At 38.3% G+C, this 24753-nt stretch overlaps 4 protein-coding genes and 1 long non-coding RNA gene across 6 annotated transcripts; 2 read left to right on the top strand and 3 right to left on the bottom strand.

Moving 5' to 3' along the window:
• Positions 1-2241: 2241 nt before the first annotated feature.
• ube2ib (ubiquitin-conjugating enzyme E2Ib) lies at positions 2242-6487 on the top strand. Its single transcript, XM_077625230.1, has 7 exons — positions 2242-2407; positions 3804-3882; positions 4529-4612; positions 4890-4962; positions 5142-5251; positions 5546-5625; positions 5712-6487. Exons 2-7 carry the CDS (start codon positions 3817-3819, stop codon positions 5773-5775), a joined length of 477 nt encoding a protein of 158 aa, XP_077481356.1. The 5' UTR covers positions 2242-2407; positions 3804-3816; the 3' UTR covers positions 5776-6487.
• A 122-nt stretch (positions 6488-6609) lies between these two features.
• LOC144092439 (uncharacterized) lies at positions 6610-21955 on the top strand. Its single transcript, XR_013306030.1, has 4 exons — positions 6610-6786; positions 8153-8236; positions 8413-8568; positions 21781-21955. It is a non-coding gene; the product is annotated as an uncharacterized LOC144092439 (long non-coding RNA).
• LOC144092437 (interleukin-21 receptor) lies at positions 6953-11168 on the bottom strand. Its single transcript, XM_077625226.1, has 8 exons — positions 10910-11168; positions 9647-9794; positions 9393-9574; positions 8678-8826; positions 8435-8609; positions 8271-8376; positions 8123-8201; positions 6953-7497 (listed from the first exon to the last, which is right to left on the bottom strand). Exons 1-8 carry the CDS (start codon positions 10968-10970, stop codon positions 7186-7188), a joined length of 1212 nt encoding a protein of 403 aa, XP_077481352.1. The 5' UTR covers positions 10971-11168; the 3' UTR covers positions 6953-7185.
• LOC144092435 (uncharacterized) lies at positions 13197-18863 on the bottom strand. The gene is made up of 12 exons (XM_077625225.1): positions 18606-18863; positions 17766-17922; positions 16595-16774; positions 16340-16468; positions 16155-16277; positions 15933-16087; positions 14878-15039; positions 14697-14809; positions 14458-14572; positions 14293-14391; positions 14050-14221; positions 13197-13553 (listed from the first exon to the last, which is right to left on the bottom strand). Exons 1-12 carry the CDS (start codon positions 18648-18650, stop codon positions 13420-13422), a joined length of 1584 nt encoding a protein of 527 aa, XP_077481351.1. The 5' UTR covers positions 18651-18863; the 3' UTR covers positions 13197-13419.
• phkg2 (phosphorylase kinase, gamma 2 (testis)) lies at positions 20309-24728 on the bottom strand. 2 transcript variants are annotated; one of them, XM_077625228.1, is made up of 10 exons: positions 24510-24728; positions 24192-24363; positions 23919-24094; positions 23537-23591; positions 23403-23468; positions 23164-23327; positions 22986-23076; positions 22008-22161; positions 21800-21925; positions 20309-21180 (listed from the first exon to the last, which is right to left on the bottom strand). In XM_077625228.1, the coding sequence occupies exons 2-10, from the start codon at positions 24284-24286 to the stop codon at positions 20935-20937; spliced, it is 1173 nt and encodes a 390-aa protein (XP_077481354.1). In that variant the 5' UTR covers positions 24287-24363; positions 24510-24728; the 3' UTR covers positions 20309-20934. The 2 variants fall into 2 exon arrangements, with proteins under 2 accessions (XP_077481354.1, XP_077481353.1); XM_077625227.1 differs by having other exon boundaries at positions 24192-24303.
• Between the last annotated feature and the right edge of the window lie 25 nt (positions 24729-24753).

Genomic DNA, 24753 nt, shown 5'->3' with positions numbered 1-24753 from the left:
TGTTTACTCATTTCTTTGTATTAATGACTTATCTAATTTAACTCATTTGTTTGGGTTGAGATGCATTGTTGTGGGTTAACCGGTGAATTAACTCATTTGCTGTCATTGACAGTAATAGCTAATCCATTTGAGCTGGTGGGAATGAGTTGACTCAAGAATCATTGGCTGCCATTGACAGTGATAGAAAAAGCATTTTTAATGTGAATAAGTGAACTCGTGAATTAACTCATTGACGGCCTTAGACATCCAATCTGTGAACCTCCCAGCTCAAACGGATTACCGTATTTTCACGACTATATGGTGCATCGTAGTTTTAGCCGCAGTGTCAGTAACTGTGCTGATGTCGATGTATACAGGCCACAATCCATTGGGTGTATTGACAAAAAAACTACATATCCCAGCAGTCACTGCGCAGTACTTTTTCTACGGGGAAAATAGTAGAGTCGGGGGCTGCTTGCCGTAGTTGTGAGAGATGGTGTACCCTATTGACTGATTTATTTTATTTTATCGTGATAACAATTCTAGTATTGGTCCATATATAAAGCACACTGGATTATAAGGCGCCCTGTCTATTTTGGAGAAAATAAAGACTTATGTGTGCCTTATAGTCGTGAAAATATGGTACACGTTTATTGCCATCAATAGTAGCAAATGAGAAAGTTTTTAAAAGAAAAAAAGGATAAAAGTAGATTAGCAAAACGGTTTAATCGGTCGGAATAGACTGGATGTTCTGCAAGTGCTAGGCCGTGTTTACATTCGCTCGGGTATTCAGAAGCCTTCCGACGTACGTACCGTGTTGCACTCCCTCACGCATGGAAACCACAAGCCACGGCATTGACTGACGTTACCGCACTCCATCCGCCCACTCGAGCGTCACAGACAATCTTGATTTCCGCCCTCCTGTCGGCAATGAGAAAACGTACCTCTCTGGGTTCGAGACAAGTCATTTAAAAACGTTTGCTGGCGAAGAGATTTTAGTTTTTTCTGGTTCTGTAACCTCGAGATGCTAACAAGGCCTTCGCGCTTGATCGTACGTTTCTGTGGGGAGAAGTTTTATCAGCTGTAGCCTACTTTTAAGTGCCCTGTTTAAACCACACACCATCATGATGCATGAGTCCAGATCATGTTTGTGAAGGGGGAGGAGAATGGTTCGTCCATTTTTTGTCCTCCCCCTGGATCTGACAGTCACATCAATGATTAATGTTCTCATATCACTAAATGCATCACTTCTTTATGATCTTATGCAATGTGTATAAACTATGAATAAGGTTAAGGGGATACATCTTTTGTGGTCTTCTAACACAAGGTAAACCCAATAAAAATGTCATTCAAAGGCATCTGCATTGATTTATTTCATTTGCAGTCACTTTTATTCAAGAAAGTATTTATATTTCATCTAATAGAAAATACAAACAAATAGAAAATGTAAAGAATGAAACCATTTCACTTGTAGAAAAACACTGGCCTTGCATTAAACAGCTAGAAGTCTCCAAATGACAGCAATAGATGTCCAATCCTTCTGAAGTGGGAGGTTTAGCAGGAACTGAACCAAAATTCCTTTGTTGTGACTCTCCCATTTAAATTGGATTGGGCATCTACTAATGATAAACTTCTTGTGCGTAAGGTGCATCTGATTCTGCACAAAAATCGCCTTAGTTAATTTGTGTACTGTACTTAATAGACTAAATTTGTTTTATGATTAATGGCGACCCCTTCTGTCGTTTTCTGTTAACGCCTTGCCCAAAGAATAGGTGGCGTAAAATTTTGCCTGTTTAAAAATATGCATTAAACCATTTGTTTTATCGATTATAAAATTACTTGTTACAATACAATTTAATCTCAGTTATTATGTCATGTGCATATACATAGGTTATTTTATGTTAAACGTTTTTTTAATGTATCCGGCGGAAATCCACAGCTGCCTTCCGTTCAAAGATGTTTAATTAGTACAAGAGAAACGTTCGTCACTATTTGCTTTTCAAAAATGGCGCAACTTCAAGGTTTGCGAAAAGTATTTTAACCGAGTATGTAAAAATAACTAAATAACCGTCGTCTTACATTTTTAAAGTACGACTTGGAAAAAAAAGTGTTCCCGAATGCAAAAATGTTGCACTTAGCACCTGTAAATGATAAACATTAACGATTAAAAGCTTTGTGTTTTACTGTAAACGCTTTAATATAATAAAGTGTATCTATATTAACGACTGAAACGGAGAGGAAAAAAAATATCCCAAAAACGAAAGCGGAAGTGAGCGACCAATGAAATGTTGTCTGCCATCTTTAGGTCTGGCTTGAGTCGGAGCGGGTGTTTTTTTTTCAGGAGGGAAACTTTACCAGGTTTAACGCGATTTGAACACGATTAATTCTCCCAGTTTTGTCCCCCGAGCCAAAGCAACCTCATTGAAAGGTAGGAACGATCCCTGCCGACGAAAGACCAGAGTTTCATCGCGTACAAAGATATTTTACCCAATGCCTTTTGCGCCATTTTCGCTACTTTGATAATGCACTAATGTAATGTGCTTCCCGGCCGGCGCTTGGTGGTCTTTGTCTTAATTCTAAACCTTTAATTTTGCTCCCTAAGGGGGAATATCTGACATCCCGATTAGACTGAATCAAAGATTAACGAATTATTCCGTGCTTGGCGCGGGATGTGTTCAAATCAAATGCGTTTGCGCCATTTTTGTGCTGCATCAGGCCGTGACAGTCGCTAACTGCGCCGCTTGGTTCTGGCGCACATGAGTTAGCTTCTTTAGCTAACCCGCTAGTTTGGTAATCAATGAGTTTGCGCTCTTCGTCTACGGCTAAGACCATAAATAAGAGATACAGCTATAAAGAACAATGTCTGACATGCAAAAGATATAATAGAATGTGAAATATGCATAACTGACTGACATTGACGCTTGTAAATAGTAGACATGCTAACACACGGTAAGGGGCTAGCTAACGGCTAACGACCCAGCGCTTAAGAGAAATCGCCCCAAAACTGTTACTTTTGACCTCAAAACGATCATTTTTACCGCCGTTTCTCAACGAAGAAAGCACTTGAATTAAAGTGTTCGACTACCAAGTGGCTCAGTGTTTCACTTGTGTTCGTGTTTAGAACGAAACAGGTTCATCCGCATTTTCAAAGTGCTGGTTTCAAATTCAAGCGTTATCTTTAATTTAACATTTTCCCGGGAGATAAAAAATGTGTTGACTCCCTTTTCCCAACTTATCAAGGTCGAACTTGCAAACCTAACAATGCTCAGTGCTGAAGATCGTTTGTTTATAAAGCGGAAAACTAATTTCACAAAAAGTACACGCAAAAAAAGAAGTGAATTTGGTCAATTTCGAGCTAACTGTTTAGGGAATATAATTATACAAAGTTCAGCCTATCATTGAAAGTAGACCATTTAGCTTGTAATATCAATTTTGGAGATTAGCGAGAATTATAGTGCAAATAGAATCCTAATTATTTGTCAGGGAAGGGAAATAAAAAATACCTTATCCTATTCACAATCAACTCAGTTTGTCCCCAAAACACTCCACTACTGGAGGTTTGGAATTGCCACTTTTTACCCGTTTCCTAGTAATTTAATTTATGCAATTGATACATTTTAAAAAAGCTTATTCAGTTTAATATTGTCAGTGCGGCTGACAAGGATTTTAGCTCTTTTTGGACACCTAGTGCACACAATGGCAACCAATGATAATGGAACTTACCAATTCCAAAAGTCCCCCACACGAAAATTTTTGTTTTAAAAAGTTTGTGTTTTAGTCTGCGATTAAATATTAATATTCATATGCACTTTTCTTGATTACAGGAGTCCGCAAATCATGTCTGGCATTGCATTGAGCCGGCTTGCCCAAGAACGCAAAGCATGGCGGAAGGATCATCCATTTGTGAGTATTTAGTACAGTGACGTATCATATTCTTTTTTTGCTTTTGAAAACATTTACAATTGCCGACAGCACTTGGTGATAGGACACTACATATTGGGCTCTATCAATAATAGTGAAAACCAGCCGGAAATATCTTTAGAAATAAAACACCTAATGACAGAAAAATGCTGCTTGAATAAAGCAGACATTTTATAAGAATGAATACATTATTATGGCATTATGATGAGAAATCCTGTGTCATTTCCATCTTGGTCACTCTCCCTATTATATGATGCATTCAACATAATTGGAAATAGCAGTGTTCAACAAAACAAACAGACAAACCAATTAAAACATGAACACATTCGCCACTTTTAACAATGATGGCCATCCTCTCCTCTTCAACTGTGATGGCTGCAATTCGGTGCCCATGTTTTACTGCCAACCCTCCCAGTCAAAATGGATTGGATGGCAATCACCGTTAATGGCAGCCAATTATTATATGTGATTTATTATATATAAATAATGAACCTGCTATTGCTAGTTCAAAGTGAGAAGGGGTTGTAAATATTAGATAGTATTTTTCTAATAAATAATTCAAAATTGTCATTATTGGTGGTTTCAAAATTTTAATAAGTTGTACGTGTTTTTGAATGCTTTTTTTTAGGGATTTGTTGCTGTACCAACAAAAAACCCAGATGGAACAATGAATCTTATGAACTGGGAGTGTGCTATTCCAGGCAAAAAAGGGGTAAGATTTAATTCATGCTAATATAAAATATGAAAATAAAGTCTTTCAGGGCCGCTGAAGATGTTAGATGTTCAATCATATGGTGTTCAATCATTCTTCTGATGCGAACTTTAATGTGGTGGTCAATAATAGACGTCCAATCCGTTTAATCTGGGAGTCGTGCAACCCTCCCACTTCAAATGGATTGGTCGTCTATTTTAGTTTAGGAGTTAATTTTAACATAACCACCATATAATGTGTGATGCACGAGAAGCTGATCGTGCAATTGTGTCGGCAGACTCCGTGGGAAGGAGGACTGTTCAAACTGCGCATGTTGTTCAAGGATGACTATCCGTCGTCGCCTCCAAAATGTGAGTTGTCCTTTTTTTCCTTCACTTGTCTTTGGTTTTCGGGCCGAGCATCCCAGAATCAGTCGTCCCAACATAGACGGAATTTGTTATGGGTCGCTCATATTTGACAGTCTGTTGGAGTGTTGCCTTCACAGACAGCCCAAATAAAATGGATAACTTGTTGTGTGTGTGTGTTTCAGGTAAATTTGAGCCTCCTCTCTTTCATCCAAATGTGTACCCATCAGGCACCGTATGCCTTTCTATCCTAGAGGAAGACAAGGACTGGAGACCGGCCATTACAATAAAGCAGGTTTGTATTTTGAGTTCAATAGATTGTACTCTTTTTTTCACACTGCCGATATTAGTATCTATTTTTTTTCCCTCTTACCAAGCGGTGAAACACTGTTGTCTATTCTGTAGTTTTCTTCCAAATTTATTCAAGACTGCTTTAAGCACGTGATAAATGATGTGTGGCCAATGATTTAGCTTGTTTATTAGGCAAAATTCCAGGGAAATATATCAGTGTTAGGTGGTTAGCATGCAGGCTAGCTGCACATATTTACTCACATAAATCAATTGACTTTCTTGCTGACTTCTTGTACAGATCCTATTAGGTATTCAAGAACTCTTAAATGAGCCCAACATCCAGGATCCAGCCCAAGCAGAGGCTTACACAATCTACTGGTAACTAAGACCATTTTTCACCTTTGGCAATGAATGGAATTTCAGGAACCTGACTCTGCTATTCCCTGTCTTTCTTTTCCCCCCAGCCAAAACAGAGTAGATTATGAAAAAAGAGTCCGATCACAAGCCAAAAAGTTCTGCCCCTCGTAAGGTTTAGGACGCGTCTCTTGCTGTGGCCGAAGGAATCACCTCCCTGCTCAGTCACAATGAATGTGCTCCCCTCACATCGGGACTTGCTTAAAGACTTCTATTTAAACTCTACACATTCTGTGCCATCCACACCCCCCTTCACCCTAATTATTTTTTTTGAGCTTCATTGGTTCCGCTCTTAACCGTTGAGGGATTCGGTGCTTCAGCACCCCCGGTCATTTCTTTTTAAAACTTTGTCTTATGCGAGGTGAGGGACGCTGTTCCGGTCCAGTTTCATCCAAGTCCATGCAAGCTGGTCGTCATCCATGTCCGAGGGAGAAAATGTCTAGTTTTTTTGTTTTTTGTTTCCTCTCTTTTCTCTTTTCTTTTCCGTACATTTACTGTAAATGTCTGCTTAGTTCATTGTCAGTATTTCAACTGCTGTATAATGAATGGCACTTTTATACCGTCGTATTTCACTTTGTGTCTAGATGGTTCTGTTTAATTCTTTTCCCGGGTTTTCTACTCAGCATGCTGTAACATATGATAGAATCTGCTGCCTTGGCTGTCTTTTTGTCAGTTCTTTTGAGTGTCGGCTTTTTTTTTTTTGGATGAAAACAAAGGCTGCGACGACCGAGGTAGGTAGGCGTACCATTGTATCAGACGTTAAGGTTATACGGTGCTTTGTTCATGTATGTGTTGGCGTAAATAAAACTTTCTACAAAATGCGTCATTTGGGCGTGTTAAACTTGTTTTCATTAAATTGTTGTTTTGTACTGTTACTGTATGTTGATATTACATTTTATTTAGTCGTACAATCTAATTTTTCTCTGTTGTCAGGGCAACCTAATATGGACAAGTGGGATTTGCAGTTTGTTTGTCAACAAGACTGCTCAGCCAATGAGGTGCAAGGTTTAGTTTGCGTTTTCCGCCCTCTGATTGGCTGGTGTGAGCGACACCTGCTGCTAATTTGGGCTAGCAACACGACTAGTTATATGCAGTCATTGCTACAGAAGAGTCCTAATTTCGATGGTGAGTGAATTTCAAACTTTATTTTCACGTTATTTCATATTTATTCTGCCCAACAGGTCGAGCGAAAATAAAGGGGATTTAAAAAAGAAATTATACATATGATAAAAGTCCATAGTTCGGTCGAGAAAGTTGGACACAATGAAAACACAGCAAACATTTGGCGTGATTAGTAACGGAGTTAATGACGTTCGAAATAAAACCTAACTTGCAAAACATTTTAGGAAATGAAGTCACGAAAATATAATGTCTGAATTAGGATTAAAATAATAAACGCGGTGGGTTTTCCACAGGAGTATAATTTAGTTCCCCCCCTGGACTTGTAGTGTGTTATATAAACAGACGGTCATAAGACACCTTTTATTTATTAATTAAATTATCATAAAACTGAATGCCTATTTATCACACAAAATAGACGTTTTGCAAGCTCTCGTTGGGCTTCCCGACACCACTTTGAAATTTCCCAGCGTTATTTATGCTATGTTGCAAAGCACTGAGCGTGCAGTAGTCGTTGCTGTAGCGGGGATGTTCACCATCCGGCCTTCCTTCTGCCTTCCCCTCATTTGGCATCGAACCGCTTCGTCCAATGAGAGAATCGTCGTGGAGTGGAAGGTTTTTGTACAGCGCCGGACTTTGGTACTCGTGGCCGTCCACTTGGAGAGTGTCGTCTGACTTGAGCGTCATGGTCACGTTGGGTTGCGTGTCAGCCCAGCTCTAGCATCACATTGGCAAAAGTACTGATGTGACTATTTAGAAATAACCATAAATATGAATAATATATACATAACATACTGACCAGCTTCTGGAACTATTCGAAATTACCTTTAGTTTCTCAAGAAAGTAATTTCTGATGCAAAAGACTAGATGTTTTTGAGATGTTGGAGGAAACTGGAGTACCCGGAGAAAACCCACGCAAGCTCAGGAGGAAATGCAAACTCCACCCAGGAGGAACGATCTGAGATCGAACCCATGACCCCAAAACTGTTTAATCTAGATAAGTTTCTTGCTAACACCGACTAGCATTTTAAATTTTCTAATTTACTTCGCTTTGTTTATTCCAGGTACATCTAAAAAATAGTCCCTCATCTTTTTGCTAGCTTTCTGACCGTTTTTTTTGTTTACATCGACTGCTATTTAGAACTGCTCACTTTATCAAGTGCATTTACACCTTAAGTAAAATAGCTGCTTCCAATTTTGATTTGCTTTCTGTCAGAAACTTGCAGGTTTCATGCTAATACCGACTGGCATTTTGACTGTTCGTTGTAGTCCAGCTATTGCTGCAGAATGCTCCTTTAAGTGTTTTTTTTGGTTGGAACCCAAAGTAAAATGTTTGATTTACCTTAAAATCTCCGTGACACTCGTTGAATAGGTTCTGGAAATACGGCGCCGGAGTAGGGATGAAGTCAGCGTTCCTCCACCTAGAAGAATCCATCAAGTGTGGACTACAGAGAAGGTACATCATTTACACAACCGCATTAGCGCCTTACTTTATTAGCAAAACGCAGATTAAGATCAGAATGAATGTGGCCGTCAAAGCTGAACCCAGGAAGACTTTTGTCCAGGGTTTGTCGAGGAAATCTTCAACCAGCGAAACTGTAAACAAATGGCGTTTATGTTTTTGGTGTCAAGGGTTTCGGATACCGAGCCTCACCGTTGCCCGAGCTCGTCCTCCATCGGATCTCCTGCGACCAGTCGCTCCACTGACCATCGAAAAACCTCCCGCTGGGCTTGGACCTCACTTTGCTGAAGTATTCCGTGTCCATCTCAAGTTGGGCGTCATCGACGGTATGTTCCGTTTTGTCCACGTTAATGTAGTGGCATTTGGTCTGAGTGGAAAAAAAGTGCCTAGATGTTACATTGTCACCTTAGATCGCTTCCAAAATGGCCTCCTTACGTCGTCCTGTTGTTTGTAGATACATAGTTGATATTGGAGGTAGTCTTTGAGTTTGGTGAAAAGACATTTTTCGTAGTTGTTTTTCCACGTGAAGCGCTGTCGACTGGCGTTTCGGACGACGGAAAGCCAGCACGGAGCTTTTGGTTTAACTGCGGGAAAACGGCAGGACAGCGCTTGCCATTTACAGTTTATTATGCCAACAGTCAAACTAAAATTCAGTTCATACATGCGTCCCATCCAGTCAGAATGGATTGGACGTCTAGCGGCGTTAATGGCAGCCAGTAATTTAAAAAAAGAACTTAAAAGATCATATTTACTGCTTTGCAGTTTTACTGGTACTACCTTTCATTTCTTTTATTTAAAAATTAAATCAACAAATATAAAATAAAATAGGAATTAAAAGGAGATTTACTGTTTTCCTCTTGTCTTGTTAAAATAAATATCCTTAATTCTTTCTCAAATTTAAGAAAAAATCCCAAATAGTTTACTATCAGAAGGCTAAAAAAAGTATGAGTTTAATACCCGTTTTTTTATTTTCAAAGCGTCTAAAAATTTGGCAGCATGTGTAGTTTATTAACTATTTTCTCCATGTTCATGAATACGCCTTCAAACGAATGGTATTAGGTGAAAGTTTCTGAGTTAAGAGTTTACTCAAAGCCCTCGTATGTCATTTTGAGATCGTTTTTAGTGAAATGCGAAACTAGAGCTTCCCTACTGTGCTTGCTTGGCTTGTAACTTTTATCCAGCTCGTGGCAGTTTTGAACTCTGCTTTGTTCCGGGCACAGCCAGATCCGAAATAGGCTATAGTCAGAAAAACTGCACGAGTCCCCCGAAGTACTGCCAACCGTCACGAAACACAGGCGTGTGCCGTTGGACTGCGCGCATACGTACGACCGGCTGCGGAGAAAAGAACAAGCAGTGAGTTTTATCGTTGCAAATTCTAGAAGACGAGGGGGGAAAAAGGCTTACTTGGTCGGTCTTTTGGCCAAGGTTAATACGTGAAGATCGCCCAGGTCTGATTTGACGTTCAGCGAGCAATTGATGGTGAGCAGGAAATCGGTGGTGCACTCATAACTCACACTCTTGTCTTCAAATCTCTCATCAGTTGCGGCCAGTACTGTACGATTCCAACATTGATTACAGATGCTAAAGAAGTACCGCCAATTGACCTCAAGATGTCCCTATCTCCACTCAAAAATTTGTTCAATGCAAACGCATGCAAAACAATTGGAAATAACAACGCACAGATAACGCAGTTTTTTCCAGTATGAAAAATATATATAAAAAATATACAAATACCACTACTCATAACCCATATATACGATTGCTATTAAGTTTATGACTAAAAAATAACCCCTTGCCTTATTACGTGTTAAAATTTTAAATAGCTTTCTACTTTAGTGAACGCTGTCCCTGAAAGTGTTAATGATTTTATTATTTATGATAGAATTCTCATTTTATATACAGCTCTTTTAAAAGTCAAAACCACTGGTCACAAGTATTAGTTAAAGCAAAAATATGTATTCTACTGTGCTGCTTTTGTTTACACTGGATAGTTTTAGGTTGAAGCACTACTTGACAATTGGAGATTTTGTGGCAGCTGAGTTTCATTTCAATTAAAAAAATAAGTTAGTAGTAGAAAAGTCATGTGATAAATGTTGGATAAGTTTACACTTTAAACATTTTTTTATCAGATCGTGACATATCGATAATACATTGTGCTATAAAACGACCTTCATTGGTGTTTTTTCTTACATATGACTAATTGTGCCAAAAATATGTATTCCCCCTCCCAAAAATTTCAAGGCATGACTGTAGTTGGATTTTTTAAGTAATAAAACACGTTCATGTTAAAACCTTTGACAATTTTATGATAATTAATGCTCGAAACAAATTACTTTTATGTATGGGATTTGTAAATCAGGAGTAATGTTGTCAACAAAAATTATAGTTGTTTATAAATGCAGTCATAATTACACATAACAAAGTAAAAATACAATAATGATTCTCATTTTTAAAAATTCCCAATATATCAATTTTTATTGTCCCCAAAATAGTTACTTGCTCCATTGAAGGTTTTAAATGTCAACTTTTGAATAGATTTTTGAGAAAGGGATAATTGACTACCAAAAGAAATCGTTTTTGGGAGCCTTACTTGTCAAATTTCCCCTTATTTTGATAACCATGGCAGTAAATAAATGTTATTTAAAAATAAAAAAATAAAGAAATCACCTGTCATTTGTATGCAGTACGCAGTAAATGGTACAAGCAGCATGACTTTGAGCGCATCCATCCCCTCGACCCGCCTGTTCTATCATTTAACGTTCATGCTCTCAGTATTAAGAAGAGTGGAAGGGGGAGGTATCATTCTTATCTCTGTTATCAATCCGATTGAGGCTTTCTCTTCAGGGAAAAATGTTGTGTTTTCACTTAAAAAAGAATGTCTAATTTTTCACGCTACTTTTAGTCATGCACTAGTTCAAGGGTGTCAGACTCAGGTTAGTTCGCGGGCCACTTTAACGTCAACTTGATTTCACGTGGGCCGGACCATTTTAGATAAAATATTTAGATTTTTTTAAAATAAATTGATTAAAAGAACTGAATTAAAATCCCGGAATATTCAGTTTGTTATAGATCTAAAACAATGTTTATTTGAGCTTTTTTTGTATATATTTTTAGATTTTACAAAATAATTTTTGAACTAAAAATACAGAAAAATTGATGAAAAAATTGCAATTATTGATTTAAAAGGGAGAAAATCAGGAAATTTAATATACATCTATACTATTCATTTTAATTTGATCCTAAAACAGAAAGTTGGCACTCATGATTTACTTTCCCGGGCCACACAAAATGATGCGGCGGGCCAGATTTGGCCCCCGGGCCTCCACTTTGACACGTGTACTAGTTAGTTCAGCCACAATTAATCGACTGCCAATTTAAAGGAACCTACAACTATTGTACTAATAGGGACTTTTTAGATGGAAAAATGGCCCCAAATCCTATTTTTAAATAGGAATTATACGTTTATCATTTGCTGAACATGAAGTCGATGCACGAACATTTAAACGCTGCCATCCCTCCCATTCAAAATGGATCTGACGTTTATCGCCATCAATCGTAGTATTAAATGAGTTAGAAAAATAATAATTTGACACCTGGTGAACGCAATTTGACCCCTGGAAAATTGTGCAACTCAATCTGATCATGTTCTGCTTGTGTGCTGATTGTGTCACTGAAAGGAAGTTATCAACTCTCCCCAGCAGTACTAAAACGCTCAAGCGTACGTGACAAAAAAATAGTTGTTTTTAGTCCTGAATTGCACCCACAAATTCAGTTAAAAAGATAGATTTGTGTGCGATGAATTTCCCTTCTCGTGTTTCTTATCTGATTTTCTACCGTGCAAAACAAGCTAGTTGCTCTTGTGAAATGGAGATATCTCGATAGTACCGCAAAAGCAATCACGATAAGTGAGAGTTTGTTTGTCAAATATAATCTGCAAATGTTTCTTCCCGTTCCACCTAACTGTCAATCGGTGTCTCAGCAGTCAACGTTAACGTTTACTCTAAACACGCTAAGTCTGCATTTCTAACACGCTTCTACTAAAAATAAAACAACAGAAAGTATCGTCAAAATGCTTTAATCATTATTTGAATGATTTGCACATATGTACCGAGACGAGAAATTCAACAAATAGAACATTTTGTAGACAGCAAAGCTAATGCTAAAAACAATTAGCCTTCTGCTCTTTTTATTCATGATTAGCGTCGCAGCGCTAGCACTTGGGTTGGTTCCTGGGCCACATTAACGTCAACTCGATTTCATGTGGGCCGGACCATTTTAGATATAATAGTTACATTTTTTAAAAATCGGATTAAAAAAACTGGATCAAAAGCCCTAAATATGCATTCTTTTTATATAGTTCTAAAACAATGTTTATTTGTTGAGCTTTTTTTCCTTACGAAGGAAAACGTCTTTTAATCATTTGTTTGTTATTTCAAAAGAAAACCATTTTTTGAATTATGTTCAATATTAAAGTGGAAAACTGAAAATATTTTATATATTTGTTTTTAGATTTTACAAAATGCTTTTTGGACTAAAAACTCAAAAGAAAAAAAATGATTAAAAAATTGTTATTATTGATTTACAAAGGCGAAATCAGGAAATATAATATACATCAATAACACATGTGTCAAAGTGGCGGCCCGGGGGCCAAATCTGGCCCACCGCATCATTTTGTGTGGCCCGGGAAAGTAAATCATGAGTGCCAACTTTCTGTTTTAGGATCAAATTAAAATGAAGAGTATAAATGTATATTAAGTTTCCTGATTTTCCCCCTTTTAAATCAATAATTGTAATTTTTAATCCATTTTTTCTGTGTTTTTAGTTCAAAAATCATTTTGTAAAATCTAAAAATATATATAAAAAGCTAAAATAAACATTGTTTTAGATCTATTAAAAACTGAATATTCAGGTCTTTTAATCCAGTTCTTTTAATCCATTTATAAAAAAAAATCTAAATATTATATCTAAAATGGTCTGGCCCACATGAAATCGAGTTGACGTTAACACTGCCCGCGAACCAACCCGAGTCTGACACCCCTGATCTATAATCTTCATTTAAATTTGATCCCAAAACAGAAAGTCGACACTCATGATTTACTTTCTCGGGCCGCACAAAATGATACGACAGGCCAGATTTGGCCCCCGGGCCGCCACTTTGACACCTCTGCACTTGAAGGTCACTCGCAGGCCAGTTTTCCGTCGAAAGATGAAAGCGTGATGGCGAAGGCCTGAAGGGCACACATGGGAAAGCTGTAGTCCATGGAGAAGACGTTTTCGGAAACACGGCCAAATTGCATCACGATGTTGTGATCTGGAAAAACAGAAAAGCATTGAAAATATTAGCACACAAAAAATAATTCAACAGCCAATTGAAATCCTTCTGCATTCATTTCTTATAGGACAGGGGTAGGGAACCCATATGTGGCTCTTTGGATCGTGGCATATGGCTCGGAAGGATCGCTAATTATACATATTTTTTTGATTAGTCTCTTCTGCATACATAGCCATATTGATACTTATTGATTAGCAACATTGTAACAATGTTGTCAAAATATTTCAAGGACTTTTTAGACTTGAAAAATGGTGAAATGACTAAAAAAATGCAAAAAATATCATGTATTTTTACTTTTAAATTCAAAGTCTGGCTCTCAAAGAAGAACTTTTGAAAATATGAATTGTTTACGGCTCTCTCTGTCAAAAAGGTTCCCCACCCCTGTAATAGGAGAATTAAAAAAGATTGGTTTTGGAAAACGGTTAGTTTGGAGTTCTCTTCACTCCAGATAAATCAATCGCATTTAGGAATTCACCGTTATTTGGGTGGATGATTTGGAAATTTTTAATGGACGCCTGCGTGACACGCCCGTGGAAGTTGAGCACGTAGGACTGCGTCTGGTCGTTCCAGCTAGGACATTTATTTATCAGCGTCATCAGATTTTCTGTCGTGCCGTCGGCGTGGCGCGCCAGCAGGGTTTCACGCTCCTGAAAGTAAAGCGTTCCAGTTAGTTGTTGCCGTCACGACACACGATTGGGCGCCTTGATTGCAGACGGACATTTTTGGGTTGAACTACAGCTCTGTCATTGTTCTCCAGCATTCCCGGGATGATGACCGTCATTTTGCGAGGACCGCGGAATCCTAGAACGTTCGTCTCCTGGAATAGAAATTCCGAAAATTTACCAGGAGATTTTAGTACGCGGGTTGGCATTGTTACACTCACATAACAAATAGCCGCCAGTTCTTGTCGCACGGATTCACACTCTTTGATGAAAGGCTTTTTCTCCGGGTTTTCTCCTCCATCGTACACCGTGAACTTTGTTCCCAAAACGTTGGATCTAGAACAGGCGGTATTCGTCTTAAAAGCGGTCAGTGTAATATTTCAGAAGATTCATAATTTGAGATTTGGACGTTATATAAGTCGCGGGCTCAGCTAAAGTACGAAAAAAAGTCACGGCTTACCTCAGCTTTCCGATGTAGCAATTGGTATCTCTGGACAGATTTGTCGGATCAGTTGAGATGAGATAGTTGGACGTTTTGCTCCTCATCCTTTTTCGTGCAGCCATGAGAAACACCTTGATGGCAGGAAATTTACTCTTGAGTTTTTACGTCATCCATTTTTTAGTTAAGCAGGAAAACCCACCCTCTTTCCGTCATCTTTCTCCATGTGGAGGTAATAGGTGGGGAACATGCCTTTCTCCATGCCCCTCCGTTCTCTTGTGACCCGACATTGGATGGTTGTGTTTTGGGGTGCGGGACGCAATGCAAACGCCTCCAGGTCGTCCAATGATATCGGAGAAGCACTCTGCCATTTAGAAAACGGAATCAGGTCATTCGCAGTAATTTTCTTGGTTCAACTGTCTACTAAATTGTAATCATGATGTGGGGCATTTTATTGCATTGATATGCTAGGATATACATTTTTTATGATTTTGTGAAAAATTATTCAAGAGGTGATTTTTTTTCTTCTTCCACTCACTTTATTTGTGACGTGCCAAAACAGTTAAATCCATTAAATGTATTAGGGATGTTCTGATGACACATTATTGCAAGTGAGCCCGATTCAAGTCATTCCAAATCCGTTTCTGATAGAAATTTGAACACAGCTATCGTAACATTAATAATGTATAAACATATAAATATGAAACATACAATAAATAATAATGTATTAAAACATGATGTATGTATTTTGGAGGGAGGTAGTGGTCGCAAATAATGAGTTAAAACTTAAAAAATGTAAATAAATAGATTTTAAAAACCTATTTCCGATCCTCTGAAAATGTCGCGATCGGGTTTGATTTCCGTGATTGGATCAGGGACATTCCTATTAGGTAGTGCTGCAACCTAAAACGAGCATACATATTTTTGCTCTAATGTAAAGATATTAAATCATTTACTAATACTTATGACTAATAATGACTTGAAAGAATAATATAAGTTTTAATTCATATTAGTTTTGGAACGACTCGTGTTGTATGTGTTGTCATTTTCAATTGTCTTGTATGCATTACTCACGTACGGTTGATATCGGAGAAGGACGTTTAGAAAACGCAATCAGGTCATTTGCAGTCATTTTCTTGGTTCAACGGTCTACTAAATTGTAGTCAGCGTATTTGCTGGTTGCGGCCATGTTTATATGCAGGGGTATTGTATTGTAGTGTTGATTTAACCCGAATTTTGTCCGCACGTGAGACTCACTCGGCTGTTGGATTCGCCGCTCGATGACGAACTTTCCTTGTAATTGGAGTTTAGCGACGCTAAACTCGACGTGTTTTTCCCTTTCTTCTTGCGTCTCTCTTTAAAGACCGTGGGAGCGTCTTCCTCTTTGCTGTCGTCGCTGATTTGGCACCTCGCTGTGGGGAAAATTCAAGCAACATCAGCTCGGAAAAATCGGCCCAAAGTTGGCAAAGCCATCCGTACACGTGTCCAGGTGTTTTTTTCGCCGTGGAGACGGCGTCTGGCACTCGTCTTCCTCCTCGTCTATGGTTTTTTTCGGACTCGTCCGTTCCGACTCGGACTCTGACGTGTCCTGCGTGTGCTTCTCTGCGCAAAAAAACAATTGTCACGATTATTCGGTGATTGTTTGGACGTCAAAACGGGCTTACTTTTCCGCTCCTGTTTGCTGGTTTTGATCGCTTTAAGTCTGTCGTGACGATCTTTCGCTTTGTCTTTCCGTTTCGTTTTTCTTTCTTTTTTCCACTCGTCTTTGTCTTGGCTTTCATTGTCTCCCGCGTCTTGAAAGGACAGAAAAGCAAAATGCTAGCACATTCTCATAGTAAAATAAAACTACGTGGGTCTTCATCATTTCTCCTTTGAATTTTAATGAGTTTGTTACAGGTAGAGGCTCCATCCCCTCTTACTTTTGGTTTCATCTCCCTTTCTGTCTTCCTCGAGCGCCTCGTTGTCCTCCGTCGCCTCGTTGTCGAACCCCGGGGTCAAATCGATCTTATTGGGAGCAAACGGATTTTCCGGCTGCAGAACGTCGCCTTCGGCCAGTGTGATAACGTCCAACGGGTTGTCGTGGGCGTGCTCCACTTGCTCTACAAATCGAATAGATGTGTATCAAGTAGTTATGCGCGATAAGGAAAAACTTCCATCATGATATGGGGCATTTTATTATGATATGCCAGGATATAAATTTTTAGTGATTTAGTGAAAAATTATTCAAGTGATGATTTTTTTTTTTGCTTCTACTCACTTTATTTGCGACGTGCCAAAAATGTTAAATCCATTAAATGTATTAGGGATGTCCTGATGACACATTTTTGGAAGTGAGCCCGATTCAAGTCATTCCAAATCCGGTTCTGATAGAAATTTGAACATAGCTATTGTAACATTAATAATGTATAAACATAAAACATACTAAGTAATTAAAATAATGTATTAAAACATGATGTATGCATTTTGGAGGGAGGTAGTGGTCGCAAGTAATTAGTTAATTCTTTCAAATGAAAACAAATAGATTTTAAAAACCTATTTCCGATCCTCTGAAAATGTCGTGATCGGGTTTGATTTCCGTGATTGGATCAGGGACATTCCTATTACGTAGTGCTGCAATCTAAAACGAGCATACATATTTTTGCTCAAATGTAAAGATATTAAATCATTTACTAATACTTGTGACTAATAATGACTTGAAAGAATAATATAAGTTTTAATTCATATTAGTTTTGGAACGACTCGTGTTGTGTGTTGTCATTTTCAATTGTCTTGTATGCATTACTCACATAGGGTTGATAGGGGGAGCCATTTGCCTAACTATTGGGTTGAATTAGTGACATCTTGAGGCCGATTTATGGTACTATTATGGCATACAGAATCCACAAACATAGCAAGTCAGCGCATATATGCTGTCATCTGTTGGCCAAAATGTGCCTTACAAGAACAGCTCTATTTAGTTTATGGATATAAAGTCGATGTTGATGGAAAGTTTGATATCATTTTAGGGAAATATATTGTCATATCGTAAGGAACTCATTTGAAGACAGCTTTGGGAAGTATTTAACATGGAGGGATGTTTTGGAGACAAACCGTTCAAGGAGATGTTGCTTAAAGATTGGCTGGTCAACAGCGGCGTTTCATCCGAACGGCCTTTTTGTTTGCGGTTTTTCATGCGGGCGTCTCGACTGGACACCACCATTTGGCAATCGGCACGCTTCTTTTGCTGCTTTTTCATCAAAATGGAACGCTGAAACACAATTACACAAACGGTTATTTCTTAAAAAGTCAAATAGGGCTGCCATTGGCAATTATTTGGAAATTTCATTCATCACCAATTATTTTTGCGGTTGTATTCGTCTGATTTTATGGTGTTAGCAAGAAATGTTCATTGAAACCAAACAGGAATGGAATGGAACTATGAATTTATATAATTATTTTTAAAAGGAAAATCAGATGTAAGAATGGGGGATTATTTCATTTTTGCAACAAAAAATAATACTAATTCAGTCAAAATGAATTCAGACTTGTATAAAATGGATAAATCATAAATATGAAGATGTTTAATATCAAAATTAAAGCAAAGGGTTAGGATCATTATTTAACATACACAGAGTTTTAACCGGATTTTTTTTCCCTGTCAAAATATATACATATTAAATAAAAATGTGAATATTTCCGATCAAGAAGCTTAAAAAAAGGAGGCAATTTTAACTGAATTTCAACTGGATACTTAAGTTTTAGCTTTTTAGAATAAAAAAAATCAAATAAAGCCAAACAAGTACATAAAATAAAAGTCTAAGCTAATATATTCAGGGACTAACATCTCCAAATGATTATTTGCCTATCAAAATAGTCGCCGGGGCAACAGAATCAAGCCACTTCATTGAAAATTCAGCTTAAAAAACATCCATATTTCATGCCATTTTTCACCTGATTGTCTAGTTTCTGCTGTCGCAAATCCGGCTCCTCCTCCATGTTGACGAACGAGCGCTTGGAGACGCCGAAAGGGACTAAAAAGTGCGAATGCGGCGTGCAAAAAAAGCCCTCCCAGCCATTAAAATAGGACGCTGGTGTGCGATGGCGGCCCCCTGCTCCATCTGACTGTCTGCTCACCTGCGTGGAGCAGAAGGCAAAGTGGATTAAAAGGGGATAATGTTCTTAAACGGCACTGTGGCTCAGCCAACGTGGAACTGTGAGGATAAGGGGACTCTTGTGGACATCAGGGCTGGTCCAATATGTGCCTTTTTTACTTTATTACTTCTTTTCAAATAGCGCCAAGAAGGGAAATGCTGTTATAAAACAGGCAGCATTCCTGATGGAGTGGTTTAAAATTATCGTCCCAACATCAAACGACACCCACACCACCTCTTCACGCCATTGATTGTGGTTGCCGTGGTTACAGACGCGCGGACGCAACGCCAATAAGTCACAGTGTTGATTATTTGACGGTGGGTGGTGTTGATTAGACATTTGAAATGTGAGGTTAATTCAATTTTATATAGCTTTGTTTTTCTGGTGAATCTATTCCCTAATCTGGCGTCTTTAAAAAAATAAAAATTGTTCCAAAAAATTTAACATTACCACCCAAAAGTCTAAGAATTATGAAATAAAAAAAAATATAGTTAGAAAAAATATATATTAAAATTAAGAAAATATAACCATTTTGTATGAAATAGAATTTTAAAAAAAGAGGAAAAAAATGTTCCAAAAAATTACCACCCAAAAGTCTAAGAATTATGAAATTAAAAAAATATATATATATATTAAGATTAAGAAAATATAACCACTTGTATGAAATAGAATTTTCAAAAAAGAGGGAAAAAATGTTCCAAAAAATTACCACCCAAAAGTCTAAGAATTATGAAATTAAAAAAAAATATATATATATTAAGATTAAGAAAATATAGCCACTTGTATGAAATAGAATTTTCAAAAAAGAGGGAAAAAATGTTCCAAAAAATTACCACCCAAAAGTCTAAGAATTATGAAATTTAAAAAATATAAAGTTAAAAATATATATATTAAGATTAAGAAAATATAACCATTTTCTATGAAATAGAATTTAAAAAAAGAGGGGGAAAAATTCTTCCAAAAAATTACCACCCAAAAGTCTAAGAATTATGACATTAAAAAAAATATAGTTAAAAACATATATATTAAGATTAAGAAAATATAACCATTTTGTATGAAATAGATTTTTTTAAAGAGGAAAAAAATAATTGTTCCTAAATATTACCACCCAAAAAGAATTATGAAATTTAAAAAATATAAAGATAAATTTGATATGAAATAGTATATAAAAAAAGAGAAAAAAAGCCTCAGGTCCAGCATCATAAAAACGTAGATTCCTTCTATCAAATGAGAGGCCAGTGAGGTTTTGGGACCTTTATGCTATAATTCCCTAAATTAGCCTTTTTTTGCAGAGAAACAAGTATTTAGATACTGACTTGTAGAGATATCATCCCTTAACTCATTGGCCAACATGTACAATGTACTGTAAATGTTTTCAAAGACCATAGTCCATGCCGCCGGAGTACTTGCTCTCAAAGTCCAAAAAACTGCATATCAAACAACGTCAATGGTAGCTCATTAAATTGCAGCTAAAGGGGAAAAAAAACAAGGAACTACAGAGCAAATATTAACTGTTATTTATTCCTTCCCATTCTACAGTCACCGATGCAACGGAATGACATTTCACAGGCAGTAGTCACATTGATATTTTTGGACCCAAAACATACAAGTACAGTACTACAGTTTAAATAGTCCACATTGGCTGTCCACAGTAATTGGTCGTACTACTAGAACATCTTTAAATATGTACGTACACTGCCATTTTTTGGACCCAAAACATGCAAGCACAGTACAACAGTTTAAATAGTTGACATTGCTTGTCCATACTACTCGGTTGTACTGCTAGAACATCTTTAAATATGAGTTGTTATAATCTCTTTGTATGCTAATTCTAACTTGCAAAATGCTAGCATGGAATTTCAGGTTAAACCATTTAAAAAAAATCTGCTAGATGTCAAGTAAATCGAACATTTTGTGAGTATTTCTATTGTCACAGTGCTTTCCTGTAGATGAAGTTCCAGGCAAGTTTAAAACAACTAGCTGATTAGGATGAATTATTTTTTTTTGTAAACCTTTATCCAGCATGCAGTAAGGCGTAAATTCCTGAATTATCATTTTAAAATGAAATAGCACCATGACAAACAAAAAAGTATTAGTAAAATGCCCCAAAAAAACAATAACATGAGGTTTAGTTTTCAAAGTCCTCCAGTTCCAGCAGCATGACCTTGGCGGCGTTTTGGAAGAGCGCGGCTCGGTTCTGCTGCTCGCCTTTCTTCACCCAGTGGCCGTAGATGCGGAAGGCGCACCCGTCGATGAGTTTGCGCACCCCCCGCAGGGAGTAAGGGTCGCGGGCCAGAACCTCGCGGGTCAGCGGGCGAGCGCGCCGGTAGCGGGTGTACATGCGGATGCAAGCTAGCACCGTCAAGATCAACACCTGGAATTTAATGAATGATTTGGTCATTTTTGTACAATGGCGTCTCCCGTATGTTAACATTAAAAGCATTAAGCTAGCGAGTGTTTGAGGGATGAAATGTAGTTTGTTTTTGTTTAACTGATGATGCGTTCAATCTTAAAAATATTTTGGTTTTCCATCTTGAACTTGAGTAAAATCATTTTCACCATAATAAAAACAGTAATTTTCAACTTGGTGAATTTTAAAGATAGAAGCTCAGAGTGTGACATTAGCAACAATTTTAGCTAAAAGTTTAGCCCTGATTTGTTTTCATATAAGCATCAGATTTCATCAGAACTTGAAAAGCAAAGCCATTTTTGTGTGATTTCATTTCAATATTAATTTCAGGCTTTTTTTCCCAGTTTAAACTAAAAACTAAAAATGATTGACCTAATAATACACAGATTAAACTAAAATGTATGTCCTTTTGAAAGTGAAGACTCATTTTAAATAATAAAAAAACTAATATTTTCTAAACAAAAACAATGTATAGAAACAGACTCATTTTAACTAAACAGAGAAATACCATTCCAGTAAAGTACAAATACCTGAAAAAAATCCCTTTATTTCCTTCTACTGCAGAACCTGTGACCAAACTCACCCTGAAAGACTTCTTCGGGCTGAATCGCCGTACATCTTCCTTCTGGTACTGCCTGAAGAAAGGATGAGCCAAAGCCTGCTCAGCCGTCAGACGTTGCGTGGCGTCCACCACCAGCAACCTGGAGATCTGAACGCCAACATCATTAAAAGTCATCATCATCATTACAACTGAGCACCGTTCCCGTTTTCCAAGGTAAGCTCCAACTCACCAAATCCTTCACGGTGTCCGACCGATCGTCCCACTCGGGCGAGCCGAACTTGTAGCGCCCCTCCATGATCATCCTGAGCATCAACATCTGTTTGCGATGCCAGAAGGGCGGCGAACCAGCTAGTAAGGTGAACAGAATGACGCCGCATGCCCACCTGTGGAAACAGTCAGAATCGTTCGGATGTCTTTTCATCATCAACGGTTTAAATACCATTTCGTTTATTTATTGAGTGACGAGGTTTATCTGCAATTGGCATCGCTAGACGTGCAATCCATCTTGACGGTACTCGGACGTTTGGTCGTCGGACGTTTGGTCGTCGGACGTTTGGTCGCCGGACGTTTGGTCGCCGGACGTTTGGTCGCCGGACGTTTGGTCGCCGGACGTTTGACAACATGACAGAGTTTACTGTTTTAACCAGCTCTCAAAATTATATTCATGAGAGAGAGCGTTTAATATCTAAATATCTACTGTTGAAACCAGCTCTCAAAATTATATTGATCAGGGCGACCAAATGTCCGGCGACCAACCGTCCGGCGACCAACTGTCCGGCGACCAAACGTCCGGTCACGCATTTCGACTGGGAGGTCATTGATCGTATGTTATTTAATTCCCTTTTTAATTAATTAATGACACTTTTTTTTTAAATGTATTTATATTTCATTCTGTCCCATTTAGTCCTCAATAATTCTGGATACAAATCCATCTTTAAAAAAAGTGACAAATAGCTTAGATATCAAATTAAATTCTAATAAGTCTTCATTTCTTTGCTGTCTTGCCTCCGCCCACTAGAAAATACAAACAAACGATGTCACCCAGAATGAGCTGCAGATTTTTGTTGTTTTCTCGCATACCATGTTTAGGCACGCACTATTCTATTACATGTCCTATCGCACTGTAATATACACATGATCAGCAATTCTGGTTGTGACATCACAACCAGAATTGCTGGGAAAAAGTGACAATCTGGCAAGCACTTACAGATCGACTTCATTTCCGTAACCGGGGTGCATTTCGTCCATGGAGCATTTCAGTATTTCGGGAGCTAAATAACCAGGTGTTCCACACAGTTCTAATCACACACAAAAAAATTCGGAATTTTTAAAATGACCATCTCCCGTGAGAGAAAATGAAAACATGCCGATTCTTGGGCAAATACCTCTCAGTTTCTCGCTAGGTTGCAACTGCACCGAGAAACCAAAGTCAGAGAGTTTAATGTGTCCTTGGTCGTCCAGCAGAACGTTCTCCGGTTTTAGGTCGCGGTGGACAATGTGGAGAGAGTGCAGGTAGCGCACGGCTTCAAGCAAAGCTCGCATCATGCTCCTTGATTTCCACAAAAAAAAAAGATTTGATGATTTTTCAAAAGGCTTTTTAAAAGCTTACGTAGCAAAAACTCACCTTGTTTCCTTTTCGCTCAGCGTCACTTTTTCCGTGAGGTAGTCAAACAGCTCCCCTCGCCTCATGCTGTCAAGAACACATTTTTTTTGTAAGTTCAGATAGTACTTCTTCAGGAATAAGTTGGTTCTACTCACAGGTCGAAGACCAGGAAGATGAAGGTTGCAGATTCGTAGGAATCCACCAATGTAACTAAGTGAGAGAATTGCTTTTATTTTGAAGGGCTAAACATTTTGAAACAGGTGTCAAAACTCATTGCATTACCACAAGTGACTAAAAATTTTAGCGTCATTTGTTAAATTTGGTTTTGCTCTTTGATAGTAATGGAGGATGTTTTTGCATTTTTTTTCTTCATTCATTGGCTACCACGCCCAAGTTGTTTGACTGGGATGGGTGAATGTTCCCAGTCAAAATAAATGTTAATTATCATGAACATTCAAGGTATCATTCAATTTGTCCTGAATTCTCCGGTGATAAATAGTTTGAAACCTGTTTTAAACCATCACATTGCGGACGTACTGATGGACGAGTGGCCCTTGACCACGTTGAGGACTTGGATCTCCTTAAGCGTGGAGGTCTTCACCTCCTCCAGTTGCTGGATGGTCATCTTCTCAGCTGTGATTTCAATGATTTTGACCGCTAGTTCCTGCCCGGTGTGTCTATGGACGCACCGGCGCACTACACTGCTCACACCACTGACCCCAGAAGAAGAAAAAAAAGACATGGAGTCAGGACGCCAACTGTCAGCCATTTCGATCCTATTTGAACCTTTTGGCTTTCCAAATAACTCACCGGCCGATCACCTCCTTGGGGTCATACTTCTGGTAAAACTCCTTGGCACCCACCCAGTCTGGGAGGTCATCTCCAAGCACAATGTCTTTAGTCATTTTGACCCGAAGTGACTCTTTGGGCGACAAACAGGTAGTCAAGAGTTCAACTTCAATGGGACATTCAATAACAGGAACTGCAGCGAGGACAAGGAAGTATTTATGTCGACAGTACGGAGGAATGTACGCGTTCTGCTGTCTATTTTCAACGATTTCACGTGTATAAGAGAAGCCATATTTACAAATACGTGAGTTCTAGTTCACTGGCCTAAGCAGTACTCACCATGTATGACAGAAACGGTATCAACAACCGTGAAGGCCGGTCAAAAAAGGTGTGATGCGACAAAGCGAATAGAAAGTCATCGCATTGAGGACGTCACTGACGATAAGTTCCCAAGCGAGTCAGGTCAAAAAAGAAAAAATGTTTGGAAAGTGATAACATTTTGTTCACATTCCTCGGAACGGTTCGATTTGCTCGATGCTGTTTATTTTTTGACACTGGTACCGCCCTCACATGGCCGGGGGGC

This window comes from Stigmatopora argus, chromosome 18 (genome assembly GCF_051989625.1).
Source record: "Stigmatopora argus isolate UIUO_Sarg chromosome 18, RoL_Sarg_1.0, whole genome shotgun sequence".
NCBI classification, from domain to species: Eukaryota; Metazoa; Chordata; class Actinopteri; order Syngnathiformes; family Syngnathidae; genus Stigmatopora; species Stigmatopora argus.
This window is presented reverse-complemented; position numbering and strand designations above follow the sequence as displayed.

Excerpts from the sequence above, each read along its gene's own strand:
- phkg2 (XM_077625228.1), bottom strand. The coding sequence starts at position 24,286 with ATGACTAAAGACATTGTGCTTGGAGATGACCTCCCAGACTGGGTGGGT. Across the intron at positions 23,328-23,402 it reads CTGAGCGAAAAGGAAACAAG|GAGCATGATGCGAGCTTTGC; the intron begins GTGAGTTTTTGC and ends GTGGAAATCAAG. Across the intron at positions 23,077-23,163 it reads ACCTAGCGAGAAACTGAGAG|AACTGTGTGGAACACCTGGT; the intron begins GTATTTGCCCAA and ends GTGTGTGATTAG.
- ube2ib (XM_077625230.1), top strand. The coding sequence starts at position 3,817 with ATGTCTGGCATTGCATTGAGCCGGCTTGCCCAAGAACGCAAAGCATGG. Across the intron at positions 3,883-4,528 it reads GGCGGAAGGATCATCCATTT|GGATTTGTTGCTGTACCAAC; the intron begins GTGAGTATTTAG and ends GCTTTTTTTTAG. Across the intron at positions 5,626-5,711 it reads GAGGCTTACACAATCTACTG|CCAAAACAGAGTAGATTATG; the intron begins GTAACTAAGACC and ends TTTTCCCCCCAG.
- LOC144092437 (XM_077625226.1), bottom strand. The coding sequence starts at position 10,970 with ATGGATGCGCTCAAAGTCATGCTGCTTGTACCATTTACTGCGTACTGC. Across the intron at positions 9,575-9,646 it reads TTGGCCAAAAGACCGACCAA|CCGGTCGTACGTATGCGCGC; the intron begins GTAAGCCTTTTT and ends TTTTCTCCGCAG. Across the intron at positions 7,498-8,122 it reads AGTGTCACGGAGATTTTAAG|AGCTGGGCTGACACGCAACC; the intron begins GTAAATCAAACA and ends ATGTGATGCTAG.
- LOC144092435 (XM_077625225.1), bottom strand. The coding sequence starts at position 18,650 with ATGGAGGAGGAGCCGGATTTGCGACAGCAGAAACTAGACAATCAG. Across the intron at positions 16,088-16,154 it reads AAAAAAACACCTGGACACGT|CGAGGTGCCAAATCAGCGAC; the intron begins GTACGGATGGCT and ends TTTTCCCCACAG. Across the intron at positions 15,040-15,932 it reads GCGGCGAATCCAACAGCCGA|AGTGCTTCTCCGATATCATT; the intron begins GTGAGTCTCACG and ends TCTAAATGGCAG.